The sequence below is a fragment of the Mustela lutreola genome, chromosome 2 (genome assembly GCF_030435805.1).
Source record: "Mustela lutreola isolate mMusLut2 chromosome 2, mMusLut2.pri, whole genome shotgun sequence".
In the NCBI taxonomy this organism is placed as follows: domain Eukaryota; kingdom Metazoa; phylum Chordata; class Mammalia; order Carnivora; family Mustelidae; genus Mustela; species Mustela lutreola.
This window is the reverse complement of record NC_081291.1, coordinates 175,472,045-175,481,456: the sequence shown is the minus strand read 5'-3', so window position 1 is coordinate 175,481,456 and position 9,412 is coordinate 175,472,045. Positions and strand designations below refer to the sequence as shown.

At 42.8% G+C, this 9,412-nt stretch overlaps 1 protein-coding gene across 1 annotated transcript; it reads right to left on the bottom strand.

Annotated features, from left to right (window-relative positions):
• Positions 1-3,387: 3,387 nt before the first annotated feature.
• RPL24 (ribosomal protein L24) lies at positions 3,388-9,396 on the bottom strand. The gene is made up of 6 exons (XM_059164293.1): positions 9,285-9,396; positions 9,085-9,160; positions 8,441-8,551; positions 5,749-5,885; positions 5,267-5,330; positions 3,388-3,510 (listed from the first exon to the last, which is right to left on the bottom strand). Exons 1-6 carry the CDS (start codon positions 9,287-9,289, stop codon positions 3,430-3,432), a joined length of 474 nt encoding a protein of 157 aa, XP_059020276.1. The 5' UTR covers positions 9,290-9,396; the 3' UTR covers positions 3,388-3,429.
• Between the last annotated feature and the right edge of the window lie 16 nt (positions 9,397-9,412).

The window sequence follows — 9,412 nt, the reverse complement described above, 5'->3', positions numbered from 1 at the left end:
GGCTGTATCAGTGGTGAGTGCTCTTCGACGGCGCCCGCAGCGCGAAGGGAGAACGGACGAATTGGTAACCAGGGGGAACTGCACTTCTCCAGCGCGCGGGATCCGCAGGCGACTGACAAAATGGCTGCTGCACCACCGGAAGTGACGTGATCAAGGGCAGTGGGTGCGGGGACTGAGTCCTGATTGGAGCGCACTCGCTTTCTGGCTTGAAGAAGCCGACCGAGTGACGTGAGGACTGCGGGCGGACATTTTGGAAGCGGGTAGGCCCTTCCTGGGAGACTAAAGTCGCTTCGAGCAGACATCTTAAGTCCTGGCAGTTTCCCCTTTTATTTTTCCCCTCTTTCCCATGCTCTGAGCACGTGTAGGAGTTGGTGGGCTGTTGTTATCTTGTCCGAGGTACTCCGAGATATAGAGGAGTCTGTTTTTGCCCCGCCTACCTTCTGAGATCCCCGGACAACAGGAAAGCATCAGATTTTGAGGCTTTTATTGAAATGTAAGCCTATGGACGTCAAGACCAAAGACAGCCCATTCACATGTAAAGGAGTTATCAGTTAACGTTTAAAATCCAAGTCCCTTAATGATAGGACTTCCTGTAATTTCTAAACTTAAACTGTTGGCTCCAAATCACGCATGGAATAGTCGGGATTTTTCTGGAATAATCGTACATAGGGGCAGTTTTCTATATAGGAAGATAACAATGTTGGCAAAGAGTGGGGAGGCGTAGCTAGCACTCTTCCAGCTTCATTCGCACATATTTTTACATTAATTTAGGGGGAAATTCTCAGTTTTACACCTAGTACTTACTGAATGCACAAAAGGCTGAGGCGACTTGAATTGCATTTTCCAGTGTGCATTGTGAGTCCTGTTTCACACTTTTAGCGGGTAGCCCAGAGTGATGGCTGCTGTCACCCTCCATGTGTTTAATCTGCAGCTCAGACAAGACCACAGATCTATGACATCCTGCTTGACACGGGGCAGGTACTGACAGTGCTTTATTGGCGCCTGAGAACTCCTGGCCAACCCGTCCTCCTCAGGTTGGAGTCTGCAGTCCTTGGGTGAGGCTCTTTTGTGGAGAGAGGTTAGGGGCAGACAACAGGTGAATGCACTGGGCTCAAAATACAGGATGGCACCCAGTCTCTTTAGTACTTGTGGGCGGGGGGTTGCAGGAATTAGCAGATGGCTTAGATACTTGAGGAGCATCCTTGAGTGACTCAGGCTGTAGATAAGTAAGCTCCAAGTCACACAGAACGACCAGATATGGAATTTATTTAGGGTCACTCAATCCATAGAGACAGCGCTGTAAGGAAGAATTAGAAGGTGGAGATGCGCCCCTACCCTCCTTGGGGTGGGGCATCCAAAGCGGATATTCAAATCAGTGCTTCGAAAACTGTGTGCTGCGTCAGCCCCATCACTTTTCAGCTGTGAAATCGACCCCCTTTAAATTTAAAACATATTTAAATAAAAATTTTTAACAAATCGTGTAAGTGAATAGAAAAAACTTAAATCCCCTTACACCCAATTCAGGTTTTGCCAAACAAAACCAAACCTGTAAAAGCACTGTGAATCCCACCATACTTGGATTCGCCTCTGTGCCTTTGCGCCAATATGAAGAAAAAGATTTTTACAGGTGGTCTAATTGGTCTAAAAGCTAAACTTGCCATACTCCCAGCAGTTATTCAGTGTTTATTTCTAGCTCCTGCTCGGCAGCAGGCTACCCAGTAATCAAAGGTAATCAGAATTGGCAGTTTCATTGTATTAGATGTGAAGCAGTTCTTTAAAAAGAACTTTGTGTCCAAACTTTAGAACTCTGTAACTCTAAATTCAAGTTGGGTATTTTGATTGGCTAATCTTTCCTTGTTAATAGCTAAATAATGATTTATTTTTCCCTGTAATTTCATAAAGAAAACACTACCACAATAAAAACAATCTTCTCCCCAAGCAAAAGCTTACGTTTCTAAACCAGAGCCAGCGTATCTTGCACATTTTTTTAGGATTGATTTTACACATATTTTTAGTATTCAAGTCCCCCAAAAGGATATTTATTCCCAGCACCTAGTACAATGCTTGAATTTAATATCACCTACACAGAACAATCATTTAGTTCCATCGCCTTGGATAGAATGTGTGTGTGGAGAGGGGGGGATGTGATTTTTACCTTTACCTAAGTATTCTGTGTGTGAAACCAGGTTTCTCAAATGAGGATGAAGCTTATTCATTGTATATAGTCCTAACTTGGCAGCATGGGACACAAGATGATCTACCTTATATGAAGTGGAAGCATCTTTTTTTTAAGACTTTCTATTTATTTTAGAGACACAGAGTGCATGCAAACAGCAAACAAGGAGAGGCAGAAGCAGACTCCCTGCTAAGTAGGGAGCCCAACGCAGGGCTCAGTCCCTTGAACTGCAGGCACCCCAGAGCAAGCCTACTTTTTTCTTTTTTAAAGATTTGTCAGAGCACAAGGAGAGGGAGAAGTAGGCTACCTGCTGAGGAGCAAGGAGACCTATGTGGGACTCCATCCTAGAACCCTGGGATCACAACAAACCAAAGGCAGACACTGAACCAAATGAGCCACCCAAGCATCCCAGCGCAGGCCTATTTTTTTTTTTTTTCCAAGATTTTACAGAGATCACAAGTAGGCAGAAAGGCAGAGAGGAAGGGAAGCAGGCCCCCTGCTGAGCGGACACAGAGTGCCTGATGCAGGGCTCAATCCCAGGTGAAGACCGAGGCTTTAACCCATTGAGCCACAGAGGCACCCCCACAGGCCTATTCTTAACTCAAATTTACTCTTCTTTATCACATTTTACACACAAGTATTTCTTAAACATCAGGTTACCATTTTTCTTTTTGCATTTTTTTAAATTTTATTTATTTATTTGACAGACAGAGATCACAAGTAGGCAGAGCAGCAGGCAGAGAGAGAGGGAAGCAGGCTCCCTGCTGAGCAGAGAGCCCGATGTGGGGCTCGATCCCAGGACCCTGGGATCATGACCTGAGCCAAAGGCAGAGGCTTAACCCACTGAGCCACCCAGGCGCCCCTTCTTTTTGCATTTTTAACTATGGTTCTAATTCCCAGCTCAACAAACGATCTTGGAAAGTTGTTAAGGTTATTCTACTCACATGCTAATGAAATTGTACTCTTTCTTCATTTAAGCTTATTTTCTGGAATCAAGAGATTAATAGTACAGTTGAAGTTTTAACCACTTCTACCTCAGCTATCAACTAATGGTAAGAGATGAAATACCAGTGAACAAAAGGCAAGCCCAATACAAAAGTGTCTACCATGGAAAGGGGTACTCAATAAGAAAATAATCAAAAAGATTAGTTCGGCTATTTAAATGTAGGCCCAATACATGCCCTTTTCAGAGTAAAAAAAAACCCACAATATAGTTATAGTCAGATGTTTATTTAAAAATCTGATCCACCAACTCAGCGTTTTCCACCAACTCGGGGTGCAGAAACCTTCACAGGCTTCACGATCTTTTGCTTAGGTGCTGCCTTCGTGGGAGCCTGTAAAAAAGATAACATGTTATGTGGCATTATTCCATGCAACTTTTTTTTTTTTAATATTTTACTTATTTATTTAACAGAGAGGGAGAGAGATCACAAGCGGGGGGGGGGGGGGGGAGAAGCAGGCTCCCTGCTGAGCAGAAAGCCGGATGGGGTGCTCAATTCCAGGACCCTGGGATCATGACCCGAGGATAAGGCATAGCCTCACCCACTTAGCCACCCAGGTGCCCTCCATGCAACTTTTTAAAATCACCTTTCTCATATCCAGATTCTCTATGTATTCTAGATTTCCCTTATTTAACTACATTCCCAATATTCTTAAAAGTCACCCTCCTCCTTCAAGCAGGGAGTCTCAATTATATGGTTTTGCTTACTTGTGGAGCATAAGGAGTAACAGAGGACATGGGGAGACAGAGAGAACTGAGGTGGGGGAAACTGGAGGGGGAAATGAACCATGAGACACTGTGGACTCTGAGAAACAAACTGAGGGTTTTGGAGGGGAGGTGGGTGGGGGGGGTTGGGGGAGCCTGGTGGTTGGGTATTATGGAGGGCACATATTGCATGGAGCACTGGCTGTATGCATAAACAATGAATTCTAAACACTGAATTAAAAAAAAAAGTCACCCTCCTGAGAAGTCAAATGTCCACTTCTACGTATGTAAACAGGGGAAAAAAAAAAGATATCATCACAGACTGGAGGGAATAAGTGAGGAGATATGTGTGTGGGACCCTGAATTAAAAAAAAAAAGTCACCCTCCTGAGAAGTCAAATGTCCACTTCTACGTATGTAAACAGGGGAAAAAAAAAAAAGATATCATCACAGACTGGAGGGAATAAGTGAGGAGATATGTGTGTGGGACCCTGAACTGTGTCCTCAGAACAGAAAAAGGACATTCTTAGTCACCTGAGACCAATGGCTGTGAAAATTTTACTATGGTTATCTAAATTGATAACATGGAGAAAAGCTGGGCCAACCCTGTACTATTACTGAAAACTTTAAAAACAAAAGCCACCTTTATTTTCCCCTTCCCCAATTTTTGTCTGGAAAAGGACCTCTGAAATCTTCCACCCCAGTTATGGGGGTGCCTGGGTGACTCAGTGGGTTAAAGCCTCTGCCTTTGGCTCAGGTCATGATCCCAGGGTCTTGGGATCGAGTCCCACATCTGGCTCTCTGTTCCACGGGGAACCTGCTTCCTCCTCTCTCTCTCTGCCTGCCTCTCTGCCTACTTGTGATCTCTGTTAAATAAATAAATAAATAAAAATATTAAAAAAAGAAAAAAAGAAACAGGTTATAAACATCGTTTTCACTGAAGCCCTGTGCTGAATTCCTTAAAAACTTGAAGCTTTTAGGGGCGCCTGGGTGGCTCAGTGGGTTAAAGCCTCTGCCTTCGGCTTAGGTCATGATCCCAGGGTCCTGGGATCAAGCCCCGCATCGGGCTCTTTGCTCAGCAGGGAGCCTGCTTCCTCCCCTCTCTCTCTGCCTGCCTCTCTGTCTATTTGTAATCTCTGTCTGTCAAATAAAATAAATTTTAAAAAAATCTTAAAAAAAAAAAAAAAACTTGAAGCTTTTATTAATCAGAATTTGAATTAAAAATAAATTTTCTTGTTACTTATTACTTATTTTTTAAAGTAATCTCTATACCAACATAGGGCTTGAGTTCACGATCCCAAGGTCAAGGGTCACATGCTACATGTGAGCTAGCCAGGGCCACTCCTGTTACTTTAAATAAAAAATCCAAGACAATCTCATAATTACCTTAGCAGCAGCCATTGCTGTCTTTTTAGATGCTTGCTTAGCCTTTTTTGCTTCCTTGGCAGCCCTGTGGAGTTAAAAATAACTTAAGGTAATGTGTTTTACTCCCTAAGAGTAGAGTTTATTAGTAAGGGGCTAGAGTGTTTTGGGAAGGAATTATCATATTCCTTCCCCATCTGCAATTATTTGTAGGATAAATCTCAAGAGTTTGTCAATAAATGTCATTAACCACCAAGTCACCTTAACAGAGATTAGCAATTGTGCAGTAGCTTTAATTGCATAAAAAATTTCAACAAGTCATTAAGTATATACTATATTATAAACTTCTGCATTATTAAACTTTGCTATTTATGACTGGCAATCTCTATATAGATGCAAGTATCAAAACACAAAATAACATAAATTAAGATTCATATGTCTACAAATCTGAACATAACCTTAATCCATCCCAACAGCTGAAATCCTCGTAATGAAGGCTTCCTCACCTGATGGCCTGTTCTCGTTGTGCCTTCCTAACTTCAGGTTTCTGATTCCTCTTGGCCATTATGTCAGCAAGAGATGCACCAGTGATGGCCCTCTGGAATTTGACTGCACGGCGGGTTCTTTTCTTTTGAATTTCTTCCTACAAAACAAAAAAAAAATGGAGTGTACTTATGAACCTTGCTTCATGAACATGGGGGAAACAAAATCTTAAGATTTGTATTTATCTTAGTGAGCTTAAGCTACTACAACAAAATACCATACTGAGAACCTGATAAACAACTTTTTTTTTCTTTTTTTAAAGGTAAGAACACTATTTCCATTCCTGAGGGCAAGCATCCTAAAGGTCTTCCCTCTTAGTATCATCACTCTGGGAGTTAGATTTCACCGTATGAATTTAAAGGGTATACATTCAGAGCATAGCAACAAAAATAATTCATGCAATCATTTGAAAATAAATATATAAAGAATATATATAAAAGGGGCGCCTGGGTGGCTCAGTGGGTTAAGCTGCTGCTTTCTGCTCAGGTCATGATCTCAGGATCCTAGGATCAAGTCCCGCATCAGGAAATCTCTGCTCAGCAGGGAGCCTGCTTCCCTCTCTTTGCCTACCTGTGATCTCTCTCTGTCAAATAAATAAATAAAATCTTAAAAAAAAAAAAAAAGAAGAAGAAGAAGAAAAAGAATATATATAAAATACTACAACAGGCAGATAAACTTTCCAATTATAATTAGTTAAATAATCTCTGACAAATCCTGGCCATTTTTTACTATGTTAAAAAGACAAAAGTAAAACTCTGATGAAGTTAACTGGATGGTACTTCAAAAGTTTTTTTTTCTTTTTCTTCAAGATTTATTTATTTAGGAGAAAGAGGGGGGAGCATGTGTATGTGAGTGAAGAGGGGCAGAAGGGGAGGGATAGGGTGCTTGGGTGGCTCAGTGGGTTAAGCCGCTGCCTTCGGCTCAGGTCATGATCTCAGGGTCCTGAGATCGAGTCCTGCATAGGGCTCTCTGCTCCGAGGAAGCCTGCTTCCCTCTCTCTCTCTGCCTGCCTCTCTGTCTACTTGTGATCTCTGTCAAATAAACAAATAAAAATCTTGGGAAAAAAAAAAAAAAAAAAAAAAAAGAAGGGGAGGGATAAAGAATCCCAAGCAGAGTCTGCACTTGGAGCCCAGTCGGGCTCAATTCCACAACCATGAGACCATGACCTAAGCAGGAAGCAGGAGTCAAGACAATTTACCAACTGAGTCACTCACGTGAGCCACTTCAAAAGTGATTTCAGTAAGACTGTTTATGGTAAACAATTTATTTCCGGAAAAAGAAAAAGAAACTATCAAACCTCAACTCACCTATTTTATTTTTACCCGAAGGACTGTCACTAGAAGAAAATCAACTGGAAAATGACTTATTACAAGAAACCTACCAAGTATGGGATGTCCAGGAATCAAGACAGTAAAATTCCAACTTTTGCAAATAAGATATGTAACATTAACCATCTTAAAGCATTTGTAGGTGTGTAACTCAGCAGCTTTAAGTACATTCACAATGTTGTGTGTAACTACCACCACTGTCCATTTCTGTAACTTCATCATTCCGAACTCTACATCCATTAAATAGCCCTCCACCATTCCTCCCTTCCTCTGCCCGGTCTCTGGTAACCTCTACTTTGTCTTTATGAATTTGCCACTGTGGATACCCCATAAAGGTGGAATCATATGTTACTTGTTCTTCTGTATCTGGCTTATTTTCATTTAGCACAATGTCTTAAAGGTTAATCCATACTGGCTAGTTACCAGCTTTTTAAGGCCGAGTAATACTCCATCATATGTATGTAACATTTTGATATCCATTCACCTGCTTATGGGCCATTTCCATCTTTTGGCTATTGTGAGTAACAGTGCTATGAACATTGGCATAGAAATGATCTGTATTAAGTTCCCGCTTAACAGTTTTCTTGGGTATATTTCTAGAAGTGGGGTTGCTGGATATAGTTCCATTTAACTTTTTGAGAAACTGAAATTATCTGCACAGTGCTTGTACCATCTCACATTCAGCAATGCACAAAAGTTCTATTTTTCCCACATCCTCAGCAACACTGGTAATCCCCCCACCCCTTTACTGGATAAGGACTGTCCTAATGGATGTGTCAAATCTATTTTTAAGTTAGAAATGTTTTCTTCCTCTGAACTCCCACAATATCTGTGCTTTCACCCAGGAGGTGTTCACTAAAATATCCCAAGCCTCCTGAATACTAACCCCACTGCCATGGCGGTTTTTTTTCCTCAAAAATCTCCAACAAGCTAAAGAGCACTTCAAAATACATTCAGTCTTGAGAACAAACTAATATGCTACAAGATTCCACTGAAGTCCATTAGGACTAATCCTACAAACATATTCAAAACCGAGTTGCCATACTATTTAATTTCTACCCACTGGAACCCCTTAATTACCTCCACGGTGCCTTATAACTCAAGTGTGCATAAATGACATTTATCGGACTCTGGCAAGGGGATGCTTTCAAATTTCAATCCAACATTCCTGTGAGCCTGTGATGTATAAGGAGACTTTTTATCACTCGTGCTTTACAGCGTTAAGGGCGCTTTCCCAGAATGTCTCATTTACGACAATTTCACAGAGCAGCAACTGATGCTTAGTTTAAACTTCAGAGCCCCCAAGATCGAACTGCACTGTACTTACCGATTGTCCCTTTTTGTGCTTTCTTCTGTAGAGGACAGTCCAGTTTATTTGTCGAGGATTCCTCTTGGAAAGGAATGCGGACTCGCATTTTGCGTTAAGAAACTGGAAAACCTGTAGAAAAGGAGTTCAAAGAAGTCACCTCCTCAACTAGGCAACGCAGGAGGCTGAGCTTGGAACTCTCAATACTCTAGTTCTGTCCCCTCATTTGTCCCACAGAGACCAACAGGCCTGGGTCACACAACCTGGGGTGGCACCGCGAAGGCTCTGGGGTTTGTCCTGTCTTACAGGGAAAGCGGGAAACCGAAGCTCACACCGCAGGAGAGGGCGGGGTGTATCAAATTCCAGGAGGCACCTAGCTCCCGTGCCTACCGGCATTAAGAGGATGTGGTCCCCCTAAAATAGCCACATACTTCGGTTGCCCACTTCCCGGACATCTGAGTTACCCAAACTCCATTTCCGACCTCACCCTAGATCAAACCTCAAGAATGGCTCACTTAAGAGGCTTCTGATCCTAACAACCACTGCCCACACGGTCCCGGAAACAAGCCTTTCAGGGACCGAGAACGACGCGGTAAATGAACACGCTCAGACCGAATTAGACCGGTCTCTCCTCTTAAGAGCACAAGCTGCGTTTGGCCTTTCACCTTCCCGTCGGTCCTGGCGTAGCGCCTGCCATGTCCGGGGTAAATCTTGTACCCACTGAAACTGCACAGCTCGACCCTGTAACAAAAAGCGAAAGCCCATTAGGGAGAGTGTCTACGGCAAGGAGAAGCGAAACCCAGAACGCGGGAGAGGAGCTATGCCCGAGGATGGAAGCGGATTGGGGTCCCAAGCTCTTGCTCACTTCATAGCTGCAGCAGCCACGAAGAAGGAAAGATGGTGAAAAGAAAGAGAGGATCATGGGAAGAAGCCTTATAAGGCAGTAGGGCAATCTCCTCCCCCAAGTCCCTTCGCTAACCCCGGCGCTCAGTG

Bases quoted from the DNA above. Each gene is read 5' to 3' on its own strand.
- RPL24 (XM_059164293.1), bottom strand. The intron at 8,552-9,084 runs GTGAAAGGCCAA...CCTTTTCTACAG, and splicing joins ACGCCAGGACCGACGGGAAG to GTTTTCCAGTTTCTTAACGC. The intron at 3,511-5,266 runs GTAATTATGAGA...TCTTTTTTACAG, and splicing joins CAGCAATGGCTGCTGCTAAG to GCTCCCACGAAGGCAGCACC.